This window comes from Onthophagus taurus, chromosome 3, assembly GCF_036711975.1.
Source record: "Onthophagus taurus isolate NC chromosome 3, IU_Otau_3.0, whole genome shotgun sequence".
In the NCBI taxonomy this organism is placed as follows: domain Eukaryota; kingdom Metazoa; phylum Arthropoda; class Insecta; order Coleoptera; family Scarabaeidae; genus Onthophagus; species Onthophagus taurus.
In genome coordinates, this window is record NC_091968.1 from 3,913,240 (window position 1) to 3,926,014 (window position 12,775).

Below are 12,775 nucleotides of genomic sequence, written 5' to 3' on the forward strand. Positions count from 1 at the left end.
GTATATCATTAGAATCGTTGAGAAAAGGCCTTTTTATAATGTTATGGCCAACTATGGTTTCCATTAAAAAAATTACAACTTTGTGTCATAACTCAAAAATTATTGCTTAAATAAAAAAATCAGTTAGACTGTTTTATTAAACATATAATACGCTACAAATTTTTCCTTTACACATTTTTCCTAAAATCAATAATAACTGAGCAATAGGTATCGAACGATATAATAAAGAAATGTTTTTTTTAAGATATCTGGTTAGCCATGCATTTCATTCAAAAAACAAAAAGCTCATTAAATTGAGTTCATAAAACTGCAAGTCTTTTCCATATAATCGTCTCTCTATCTCCGCTAGTTTTTGAAATCTCCATACTAAAAAGAGAAAAAACACACCCTGAATATATATTAAAACTCAACCAACCTAACTCAATCCAACTTAACATTTCTTTTTTTGGCACTGGGGAGGAGAAATGATTTATGCACTGAGCTTATGAATTAAAAAATTGATTCGATCTGGAGTGTGGAACTCTACTGAACTAAATGTCAGTCATCAGAGTTACGATACTAAAAATTCCCCCCATTTCTTTCACTTCTAGGTTTTCAGCATCCTGGAATCGCAATATGCATGTACTCTTCATTAGAGGAAATCTCTTCATCACTCTTCTTTTTTCCGCCATCTCGCTCCTTCACTTTCATAATTTCCTTAGTAGCCCCATGATAGAGTATCCTCCGTTTCCAGGACATCCTTCCATGCTATGTATTGCTGCCATCTTTCTTACTATCGCATACATACATTGTTAACTTCCTTTTTGTACCCCTCTGGTTTATCAATTTCTAGTGCTCTCCCACGCTAGCAAATCATATGGGCTACGGCACCAACAGTCTCTATTGCTACTGTTCTGCATGCAGAGGTGACACAAATTGCTACTTTTCTTTCTATCGCTCTTAGCATTTTCTTCTACATGATATGTTTTAGCGATGTCTCTCTTGCCCAAGCTGCATACAGAGGCACCGAAGGTATAAATCTCTTCATCGTCATACAAGTCCTTATCAAGGTAGAATCCCAGATACTTAGCAGATCTTGTGCTGCTTACTAAGTTACCGCCCTTTCAATCTGGATCTAGCTAGGATCCATTCTCTAGCTTCTTCCTTTCTTCCAATATAACGATCTCTGTATTTTGAGGGGCCAATTCCAGTACCATGTCTCCAAATTTTTCTCCTATCCTCACCACTTCATGTGTCTACAACAGTTTCTGGTGTTGCAGTCTGCACCATGACCATAAAGTCGTCCGCATCTCTCACTTCGGTTCTTATGCGAAGGATTCTGTTGTAGTAGACGTCCCAAAAAGTCCCTCAACCCAACTTAAGCTAACTCAACCCAACCGAACTCTTCTTTATATAGAGGACATTAGGAAATCTGCTTAAGAATCACCGACCGACCAAAACCCTTTGCCCTCTCCTCTAGAAACTGAGGGCATTACTTCGGAGTGGTTCGTCTCTGGCTGCCTCCTAATTGACACTAGACTACTCGCACACATTTTTTCCTAGTACCTGGAAGCTTCTTGTCACCCACAGCGGCATTACCGTGTCCTCTCCATGACGACTTCTTCTGGTCGCCTCGTCCTCATTATCCCATGCCCACTTATATCAGAAAATGATCTAGTTCACCCAATTCTCTCGACACCCATTCTTATACATCTAGAATGAGTTTTTTTGTTCATTGTTCCCGGTTGCTGCAGCTCTCCTTCCATTTTACGATTTTACGATCCGTTATCTCTTCAACTAGCAGGTCCATAGGTGATCATAGGTAGTTCCATATATATGGTATAATAAAAAGTATGATTTTAATGTATTCTTTTACTAAAAATTTTTGGAGTAGCATAATGGGTAATAAATCACTTTTATACTATGACCTAGATCTAATAACCGTTCGAGAATCGATGTGTTTACTGTGGAAAATCTTTCGATGGCGAACTTAAAGCTAACTGAGTTCGCGAACTGCGCGGAAACGGCATTTTCACGATAAAACTGTCAAATCGGTTACGTATACCATAGTTATTCCCCGGCGGTAAGTGTATTCCGATAACGTTCAGTGCACTATTCTTTTTTCTCCCGATTTTTCATGAAAATTATTAAGATTATTACTTTCAAAAGTCCTTTATGTCCAAAAATGAAATAACCGGAAAACAAACTGCAAAAAAACTTCAAAAGGGTTACTCTGTGCGCGGATTTTTTTTCACCTCTTCTTTTGAAAACTCCACCGCAATTCAATTCCAGTTTGCCAACTCTTACCACCCATTTTCATTCTCATCCGTCCATTTTTCTCGTCCAAACTGACACATTTCGTATTGCTCTGTATGAAAATGGATGTCCCTTTGACGACGCACTGAAAACGACGACGACGATGATGCAAAAGGGGAAAAACCCGCGAGCTATTGTTTTCCATCGGGATTTTCATTTCCACGTGAGCCCCGCGTTACGTAATTGCGTTCACTGACTGCGTTTTCAATCCCCACTCTTCCTTTATCTTCTTTTTTCTTCAACTCTCTTTTTATATTTCATCTTTCTTTCGTGGGACTTGTTTAAAATTCAATTTAGAAGATTGCAAAGTGGTGAAATACTCGAAACGACAACGAAGAGAAATGCATTTTCAGACACTTAAAATACACGATTTAAAGAATTTATTAAAGTATTTAGATATGAATAAGGTGTTGATAATAATTGTTTATTTTCGTGTTTTCTTTTTCCTTGTTTTTGTAAGAAGAGGATTAGGAGTTGTAGGAAGTTTTTCCATAGCTTTTACGACGTTGAAAGATTAACTCGTCGCGGTAGAAAAACTTTCTAAACCCCTTCGTTAATGGAATGTCTTTCCAGGAAACCACCTCAATCCTAAAAAGAATTAAAATTGGAGAAATAACAAAAACGGTTTTAGATGAAGAAATTAAAAAGAATGTTTAGAAGTTGTTACCAAAACAATCCGTATAACCAGTATGAATTTGACCTTTTTCCGGTAAAAAGAGATTAGAAATGTAAAGAAATATGGCAGAGAATACTGTAAATGAATAGCTTATAGAAGAATGAAAGAAACAGCAATGTGGAAATAACTAAGAAGGGCATAAGGTTATGATAGAAAAGTGCAGGTAGCGAAAACAAAATTGATATTATGCGTTATATTGCGTTTCGTTGCGTTGTGTTGGGTTATACTGCTTTGAAAGAAAGTGAAACCTTGTAATTCTTGGCGAAGAAGTGTAAAAGTAAGAGAGAAGGTAAGGAACTGGAAAGAGTTCCTTCAGTTTTGCATAAACCTTAGGTTATCACGTTCTAGTAATAATTCATTCTTTACAAACATCGTTAAGTATCAACAAAATAGAAGGTTTATTATCAGTTATATTATTTTCCGCTTCTATAATAATTAATTTACTTTCCTGGTAAACCTATGTCCTAGATATCTGCAAATTTTTATGTTTTCAAGTGCCCAGATTACGAATATATTCATAAAAGTACTGATTGTGCTCTGTTTTTTATGATTTTTACATATCTTATATTTTGAACAATTATCGGCTTGTTAGTAATAAAATTTATTTTCCCAGTCATGATTAGGCTTCTGCGCAACTTTTTCGCGCATACAAACTTCACGTGATCCCCACTCTCAGACTCCTTGCTCCGCAGAACAGCTGAGCTCACAGTTATTTGACAATATTGAAGTACTTACACGTGAATCTGGATAAGTTGTCATGTGTTAATATTTTGTTTCAATTACTGAATGCCCATTCTAATACAGGGTGATTCATTAGCTCTATGACAAACTTTGGCAGATGAAAGGTGATGCGAATCTAAGGAAAAAATGTTATATGAATATGGGTCCGATTCATTTTGGTTAAAGAGTTACAAGCCTTTGAAAATTTTACACAGTTTAATAGGCAAATGAAAATGTAACATAAAAAATAAGTTTAAAAATTACAAAAATTGTTCGAAATGTCCGCCTTCAGCTTGAATGCACGCCTCAGATCGACGAAGTAAAGATTCTATCACACGACGTGTGATATTTGGATCATTCCGTATGCTATTAGCTGCATCTTAAATTCTGTCCAGTAGTTGCTGACGGATAGTAACACAAATACAGAGTTGGCTGTGATGACAAAACTGAGTTCTTCTGAATATGCAGATATTATTTTTGTATACGGGCGTTGTAACGGAAACGCTCGGCAAGCAGCAAGAGAATACCTTCGTAGGTTTCCAAATAGACATCAACCTGCCCATACAGTGTTTAGTGCATCATTTCGCAGACTGAGAGAAACAGGTAACCCCGCTCCACTACATTCCGTTCGGCCCCATGATGTGAATGTACAAAATGAAGAACGTGTTATTGATTTAGTACTTGACGACCCTTCAATTAGTACTCGGCGTATAGCGAGTATGTTACAAATATCCCAAAGTTTTGTATGGCGTGTATTAAATCGAGAAATGTTACATCCGTTTCATCGCCAAAATGTTCAAGCATTACATCCTGGAGATACTGAGCAACGCTTAGCATTTTGCCACTGGATTATTCAGCAACATGCTCAAAATAATAACTTCATTTCCCAAGATCTGTGGTCTGATGAAGCGTGTTTCACTAGGGACGGCATAAATAATTATCATAAGGAACATGTGTGGTCCTTGCAAAATCCACATGCAATTAAACCAGGAAGATTTCAGCAACGGTTTAGTGTAAACGTTTGGGGTGGCATTTTTAACAATTCTTTGCTACCTGTATGGGTGATAAATGAACGCTTAAATGCAAATATGTACAGAAATTTCTTGGGACATAACCTTTTCGATTTTATCGACGACGTACCACTTAACATCGTTCAAAATATGTGGTATCAGCACGATGGTGCACCACCACATCGAGGAAGAGAAATCATCGCTTGGTTACATGAACATTTTCCAAACAAATGGATTGGCAATGGAGGTCCAGTAGTCTACGATCCCCAGATCTAAATCCGCTGGATTATTATTTCTGGGGACACATGAAGCAGCTTGTGTACCATGTAGAAATTACTACCCGTCAGCAACTACCGAACAGAATTCAAGATGCAGCTAATAGCATACGGAATGATCCAAATATCTTTGCTTCGTCGATGTGAGGCGTGCATTCAAGCTGAAGGCGGACATTTCGAACAATTTTTGTAATTTTTAAGCTTATTTTTTATGTTACATTTTCATTTGCCTATTAAACTGTGTAAAATTTTCAAAGGCTTGTAACTTTTTAACCAAAATGAATCGGACCCATATTCATATAACATTTTTTCCTTAGAATCGCATCACCTTTCATCTGCCAAAGTTTGTCATAGAGCTATCAATAATCACCCTGTATATTTGTCTTGTCTCTTAAAACATGAGTTCGTCACGAAGTAAGTGTAAATATAGTAGTGATTTATTTCGTTATATTTGCGGTGTTTATATAAAAAAAAAGAAATATCACAGACTTTGTTGAGGAGACTTATGCTGAATATTTCGGTTTTAAAATGGACAAACTAAGTAAATCATGGATTCCTCATAAAGTTTGTAAGTCCTGTGTTGAGTCTTTACGGTTGTGGAAAAAAGGAGAATATTCTGGATTAGACTTTGGTATTCCTATGATCTGGATGGAGCCTAAGAATTTAGGTAGATAGCTAAAGGTTTTTTTGACCTATTTACGTTTCAAAAGTAATTCGTCTCAGAAACAATGATGTTGCCAAATTCACAGAAATCGGGACAGTCTACCAGTGGAATGATCTGGATGGAGCCTAAAAATCATTTCGATGATTGTTACTTTTGCGTAGTAGATGCTAAAGGTTTTTTTGACCTATTTACGTTTCAAAAGTAATTCGCCTCAGAAACAATGATGTTGCCAAATTCACAGAAGTCGAGACAGTCTACCAGTGGAATTGAATGGGAGGGTGAAACATCTACGCCGAAGTTATTTTCTCAAAATGAACTCAGTGATTTAATACGTGATCTCAATTTAGCAAAACAAGGATCAGAACTGTTAGCCTCAAGATTGAAAGAAAAAAATTTATTGGCTCCAACAGTAACAATTACAACATACAGAACGCGAGAAAGTGAGTTATTACAAGTTTTTAGTGAAAATGAAGGACTCGTGTACTGTAATGATATCGCGAAGCTGCTTCTAGACATGGGTTTAAAAGAATACAAACCTACTGAGTGGTGCCTTTTTATTGACAGTTGTAAAAGAAGTTTAAGATGCGTCTTACTGCACAATGGAAATAAATTTGCATCAATTCCAATTGCCAATATGAAAATATAAAATTAGTTTTAGAAAAAATTAATTGCTCGGAGCATCAATGGCCGATCTGTGTGGATTTGAAAATGGTTAATTTTTGCTTCATTTGTATGTGGGACAGTAGAGCAAAGCAACTTCATTGGGAACAAGATGTTTGGCCTGTAAGAAATTCTTTATCTATCGGTAAAGCCAATATAATAAGGGAGCCGTTGGTGTTGGTGAGCAGAGACAATATCATACTTCCACCATTACATATTAAGTTAGGAATGATAAAGCAACTTGTAAAAGCGTTAGACAAGGAAGGAGATTGTTCTAATTACATTTGTAGAAAATTTCTGAAGCTTAGTATGGAAAAGTTAGAGGCAGCAAACACGCCCTTCATTGGACCCCAACCTGGATGTGGACTACAAAAAAGCCACTTAAAACAAATAATCAACAACTGGGAGGCTTCAAAGATAGCCTTACGCTGGAAAGAACTTCCAGGTCACAGACAAGCGAAGAGTATGATAACTCCGTCGCAAAACAAAACCAAAGAGGTTTTATGTCTCAGCAAAGGGGATCTAAGAACGCTCTCAGGCTACCTAATCGGCCATGTGCCCCTAAAATACCACCTCTTCCACATTGGACAAGCTGAGGATCAAACTTGTCGACTATGCAACGACGAGTCAGAAACTGCTGAACATATACTGTGCAATTGCGTCGCCAGAGGCCGTCTAAGGCACAACGTCTTCGGTAAAACTCCCCTGTTACCGACCGACATAAAGGTTCAAGACCTCAGGACAATACTAAGGTTCATTAAGGACCTACATTTGCCCTAAACCTTTGGAGGGCTAAAGTTACAATAGATCTTATAGGTCGCGGTAACGAGAGGGGCCGCTTTCCTCAGCCCGGCAGCAATAATAATAATAATAATGGAAAAGTTGAAAGGTGGAATATTTGATGGTCCTCAAATACGGCAATTGATGAAAAACACAGATTTTATTAAAGTTGTGACTATTCCGGAAAGAGAAGCTTAGAAAAGTTTTGTGTTGGTAGTCGAAAATTTCCATAAAGCACCAAATTATGAAGAAATTGTACAAAATATGCTGACAAACGTTCGGACTCTAGGAGCAAATATAAGTATCAAGTTATCTCCGGTATCATCTGGATTGTCACATGATGGCAAATTACTTCTGGTCTTTAAAAAGAGATTGGCCCCCGAAAAATTATAAAAGAAAAGCTCATAAAAGGTGTTTTATGGAAATATAACATATATTTTCGACATTTTCCTCTCTACTTACTTCGATGTATCCTAATTTTTCAAAACAAAACTGACATTATAAATATATGAGTTATTTTGTTTCTTGTTTTCCGATTTTTGTAATGTAAAATGAAAATAAAAATTTAAAGAAAAAGTGAGCAAATTTCATGAATTGTGAGCATAAATATATCCATAATCAATCTTATATCTAGGGCAATAAAACCACTGTAGACCAGTGGTTTGTTATTTATTTATTTATTTATTCATCCAAAATAAACAGGGTTTCCCCTAATTACAGATTTCGGAATTACCTATACTAGATTAATACATAATAATTAAATAAAATCGAATTAAATATTAAACTAAACTAAGCCGTACTCGATATATAAGCAAACAATAAAAAAGCAAATAAGCAAAAATAAACAAAATAAAACAATAAACATAAAAAGGGAACAGAAGAATGGGCTGTTTTTACATCAAAGCCAAATAGTGGGATGAAGGAAGCCATGGATAGTTTGTTATATATAGCAAGAGAATTCTGATAAAAGGACAATTTCTTCTGAGCTCAGTGGTAAAGCGAGGAATGTAAAATAGATTTTTCAATCGTCCACAGTATGCCGTCAAAGGTGCATTTATTTTATTATTTAATATTTTACATAGAAAACAGTGATATGATTTTCCTTCTGATAGATAACTTAGTTATATCAAATAATGTACGCGCAAATTCGTACGATCTAATACCCGATAAAGGCATTAAATTGTTTTTAATAAGTATACCGATTAAGATCGCACCAATGAATTGAATAATAATTTCATTTCTTATAATAAATCCTAAAAGACGAAGTGCCGCGGAAGTTATGCTTTTCACGTGCTCGGCAAAGCATAAATTGTTGGTAAAAACAATACCTAGGTCCCTCTTTCTGACAAATGATTTCAAATTTATGTTATTTATTCTATACACAAATTCTATCGGCTTCCTCCCCAAAAAATATGTCATTGATTCACATTTGGCCACAATAAAGTGAAGCTTTTTCAGCCGACACCAATTATACACATTATCCAGATCAGACTGTAAGAACTGGCTTATATCACGAACAGATGTGAATATTCTAGATGGATTAATTAGCAAAGGTAAATCATTTATGAATAATAGAAACAACAAAGGTCCTAGATTGCTGCCCTGCGGAACCCCTGAATCTATCCCCTACACATCTGAGCGTGTGTTTTTATATGTGACATAGTAATTCCTATTGGATAAGTACGATGCAAAGAAAGTAAGAGTTGGATAAGAGAAATTATAAAGCGCCAGCTTATGTAGAAGGGTTTTGTGATCCACCTTATCAAACGCCTTTGCAAAATCAGTATATACAGTGTGTCCCCGGATAGGTGAAACGACTCTTATAAAATGTAAATTTTTTTCGATATTAATTGTCATTTTTTGGGATTTAGCCCTGCTTGGTTAAAGATTAATTTTGAACATATTTTCAAGTTTTAAAAATCAAGTTAATGTTGACACTGAAGCGAAAACTTCTTGTGTGTCAGGTAAAGTACCTTTTCTATTTACAGTATGCTAAAATATTACTAAGAAATTTTATTCATCATGAAAAGTTATGGTCATATGCAAATTTTCGAAATCATCGGCCTGCTTTGACAAAACCCATTGTTTATTATTTCATCAATAGTACTTTATTACAATTTTTTATTTTGAGATTCAGATTGTTCGGGAGAAATAAACAAACCGTTCTTAAAATGTTCACAAAAAATTAAGTGTGTGTTCGCCCACAAAAATAAACAGTTAATCATAGTTAACTCAGTTTCAAATCAGTTTCATAATAATCTGTTTTTTATAGTGAACACTTCCTGCTGTAAGAAATTTTTTGATTAAACGCCAACAAGTGCTATTTTGAAATCCAGTATTTGGAAATTTTTCATTAAATAAAGCAATAACCATATTTATCCGTTTTTCCCCGGTTCCATAATAATAAAGTGTATTTAAAAAACACTTTAAGTTTACTAAATTACAGTTTGACCGATTAACATTGACAGGAAAGCAATTTTGTTCTTGCATGGCAGTCTTTGTTAGAAATAAAATGGTTTGGTCTTCAATTGTTATTCCAAGTCAAGTAACCAGAAACATTTTATGGATTGTTGTAAATAATCGTCCAACCTACCAAATTATAAAAAACATATGTGAAACGAAAAGAATTCGAAAACTTTCATCAAAAATCAAATTTTAATAAAAATAACAATATGTTTATGAGAATTGTGAGGTTATAATTGTAGGTACAATAGAGACTTGAAACTATAGCTAAGTTCAGGTCGGTACATCCAACATGTCTGACTTTCTGATTACCCCCACCACCACCACATACGCTCTCTAGATTATATATAAGACCTCAATGCTCTGGACACATAGTCAGAAAAGATACACAAATTGGTCTCGACAGAGCGGTTAGGAATGAATCCGTGTTGGTCAATATGTAACGCAATTTTAACATGATTAAATATTCTGTGATAAATTATTTGCTTGAAAACTTTTGTAAAACAAGAGATTACCGAAATAGGTCTGTAATTCTTTATATCGCCCGTGTGGCCTGATTTATGAATTGGCGTAACCCTTGCAAGTTTCCATTGATTTGGAAATGTATTTGTTGAAATTGACAAGTTAAAGATGATATATAAGCGTGTTAGAAACGATTCTTTGCAGCCTTTAATAATATACGAGGGAACTCCGTCAGGCCCCTCTATACGTTTTGATTTTAGCTTAACTATAGCATTATCAATCTCCTTCATTGAAATAGGTTGTAAACTAAACAAATTTAAAGCACTATTACTGATAATTTCGTCATAGAAAGAAAGAATAATTCGATGTAGGCCTATATACAGATTTAAAATTATCCTCAAAAGCATCCAAAAAAAATTTTTAGGAAGTAAAAATTTTTTCTTTGAATTAAATTTAAAACTGTTCGTAAAAATATTTAACGTTAAAGCTGTAGTTGAAGCTGGAGAAGCTTGGTAGGTGTTGTAAGGAAAACTGCAAATCTCTTTGAAAGTTATGGAATAATCCGGGAGATTCATCGTGAGTTTCTGGCGACGTTAAGACGTGTCAGAGGTCAGGTTGCTTGTCTGTAAAAGTTTCCCTCGAAGAGGCTGCGTGGTGGCTGGTCGGGATTTTCAGTATTCCGTGGCGTTTCAGGTGATTTGATGCGCGCGCCGCCCGCTGAAAACCGGACGAAACCTGTGCAGTCGTCTGCTGGACTTCGCACGCGATCCGTTTTTATTCTGAGATAAATCACTAACTCTAAATCAAAAACCTCGTGGTTAACAAAAATAATTTAATTAATAAAATTAATAAGTAAATAACGAATTAATCTTAAATTTTAAGATTTAATTATAAAGTGATAAATAATTAATTTATTTATTGTTAATAGAGTTTTTAAGACTTTATAATTAAATTAAAAATGTGAATGGTATGGGATTCAGTAATAGAAAACTGAAAAGGCTAAGAAAATTTAGATTTTTTGGTAGAGCTAAAGTGTATTTAATGGTTAGATGGCCAATGTTGGTATGTATTTTTGTATTCCATAAATAAATTGGAAAACAGAGTCAACAATGAAACATAAAAGTAATTAAAATTTGGAAGGGTTTATACTAAAATCTAAATGAGAAACTCTAATACAGGAAATTTTTAGAAAATAACACACACAAAAAAAAACACATGAAGCAATTTTTTGCACCCATTTTTGCAATTCAAAAATGCTCATCGACCGTATTTCGCGTACCTACAGATTTCCACTTTACACGGTTTTCTGTTTCCATTTTTCGCAATTTCCATCCTATTAACTCAACAAAAAAATCATTGCCCTAAAAAGAAGCACTTAATTATTATTCTTTATATTTAACTATTAAATTTTCCAATTTCATTAACAATCAAAATAATCAAGATTTACTAACGTCTCTTTGTTAACAATACTCTGGTGGCTAGTTTCTATTGCAGCAATAGAATAGAATTGCCATTCTGCAATGAATGCTAACGTAGCTCTCCAGACTCAAAGGGGAGAGGTGTTAAGTTAAGAGAGAAAGAGAAATACAGCTGGCATCGTCGATAAGTTTAATGTTTGAATGGGAAGGAGTTAAATAACAGGGAGTAAAATAGACGGTGGTGTTAAATAGCAGAATGAGGGGAGGGCTTAAACTGGTAGGGTGTGTATATGTGTGGAAAATCCGCGATAATAACCAACGCTGAACTACAAACGTATTCATACAAACGAGAACAAAACAGATGTATTTCAACAAAACGTAAATGTTATTTAAAGATTATCCAGTTTCAACGAACCGTACGCAATAAATCGAACAATTGTTAACGGTAATAATTAATTAATTGTTGGAATAATACTGAACAAATTTGCTCATTGATGTTGAAACTTTCAGAAATCTATTTAATGAAATTGTAAATATTTTAACAAATTATTTCAAACAATACTCACTCTATTCTATAAGTGTTGAAAAGGTAACATAAACATTAATAGATTTGTATGTAATAAACACAAATGTTTATGCAGATTTTAACTTAACTTGTGCATTATTTGGGTCAACTATCTAACATCAATCAACTCGAATGACGAGAAAAACATTATTTATGAACATGGAGTGAAATGAAGAATACAGAAGACAAATGTAATTGAAGATGAGATTGTTGATTCACAAACGTTACGAAACAGGTGATTAGGAATATCGCTACATTGTCCTAATTTCCAATTTCTGCATTGCTGCATCGAGGTGAGCTTGTACATAGCGATGGTACATAGTGGGAAGGTGCTCCATCTTGCTGAAAGTAAATCTCGGTCATCATCAAACATCTCTGAAATTTGTGGGCCGACTAACTCCTGTAGCAAGTTTAGGTATCTCACACCAGTGACAGTTCCATTAAAAAGACTCCAGTATGTGCAATTTTGGCGATTAATGGACCTATTTAATTTAAAGGATGCCTCATTACTCCACACAATTTTGTGTGGAAACCCTGCATCTTCTGCACATTTTGCCAGGATCGGATTTTGCCGGTCAGAATCGTCTTCGTTGAGAGCATGTTCCAGTGCAGACGCTTCATGATGCGATAGACGCTATCTTTTAAGATGTGGGTTTCCCAGGCAGCTTGTCGAAGAGATTTCTGTAGTGCTCGAATGAGTGTTTCCTCCCCCTACTCTTCTTTTCCAGGGCTCGTGGATATCCGTGGGCGTCCAGAACGTTTCTTGCTGATGTTCTAGACGGTTCCA

General features: G+C 35.2%; 1 protein-coding gene across 10 annotated transcripts in view; it reads left to right on the forward strand.

Annotated features, from left to right (window-relative positions):
- LOC111418340 (discs large 1) overlaps positions 1–12,775 on the forward strand; it is a 439,942-nt gene that overhangs the window by 345,722 nt on the left and 81,445 nt on the right. Inside the window, exon 1 of one of the 10 annotated variants that reach the window (XM_071194895.1) lies at positions 10,960–11,067. The exons of the other annotated variants lie outside the window; for them this stretch is intronic. Within the exon in view, the coding sequence (XP_071050996.1) occupies positions 10,975–11,067 (93 nt within the window). The 5' untranslated portion in view covers positions 10,960–10,974. Of the gene's footprint in view, positions 1–10,959; positions 11,068–12,775 lie in introns of those variants that run through there. 10 annotated transcript variants of the gene reach the window in all.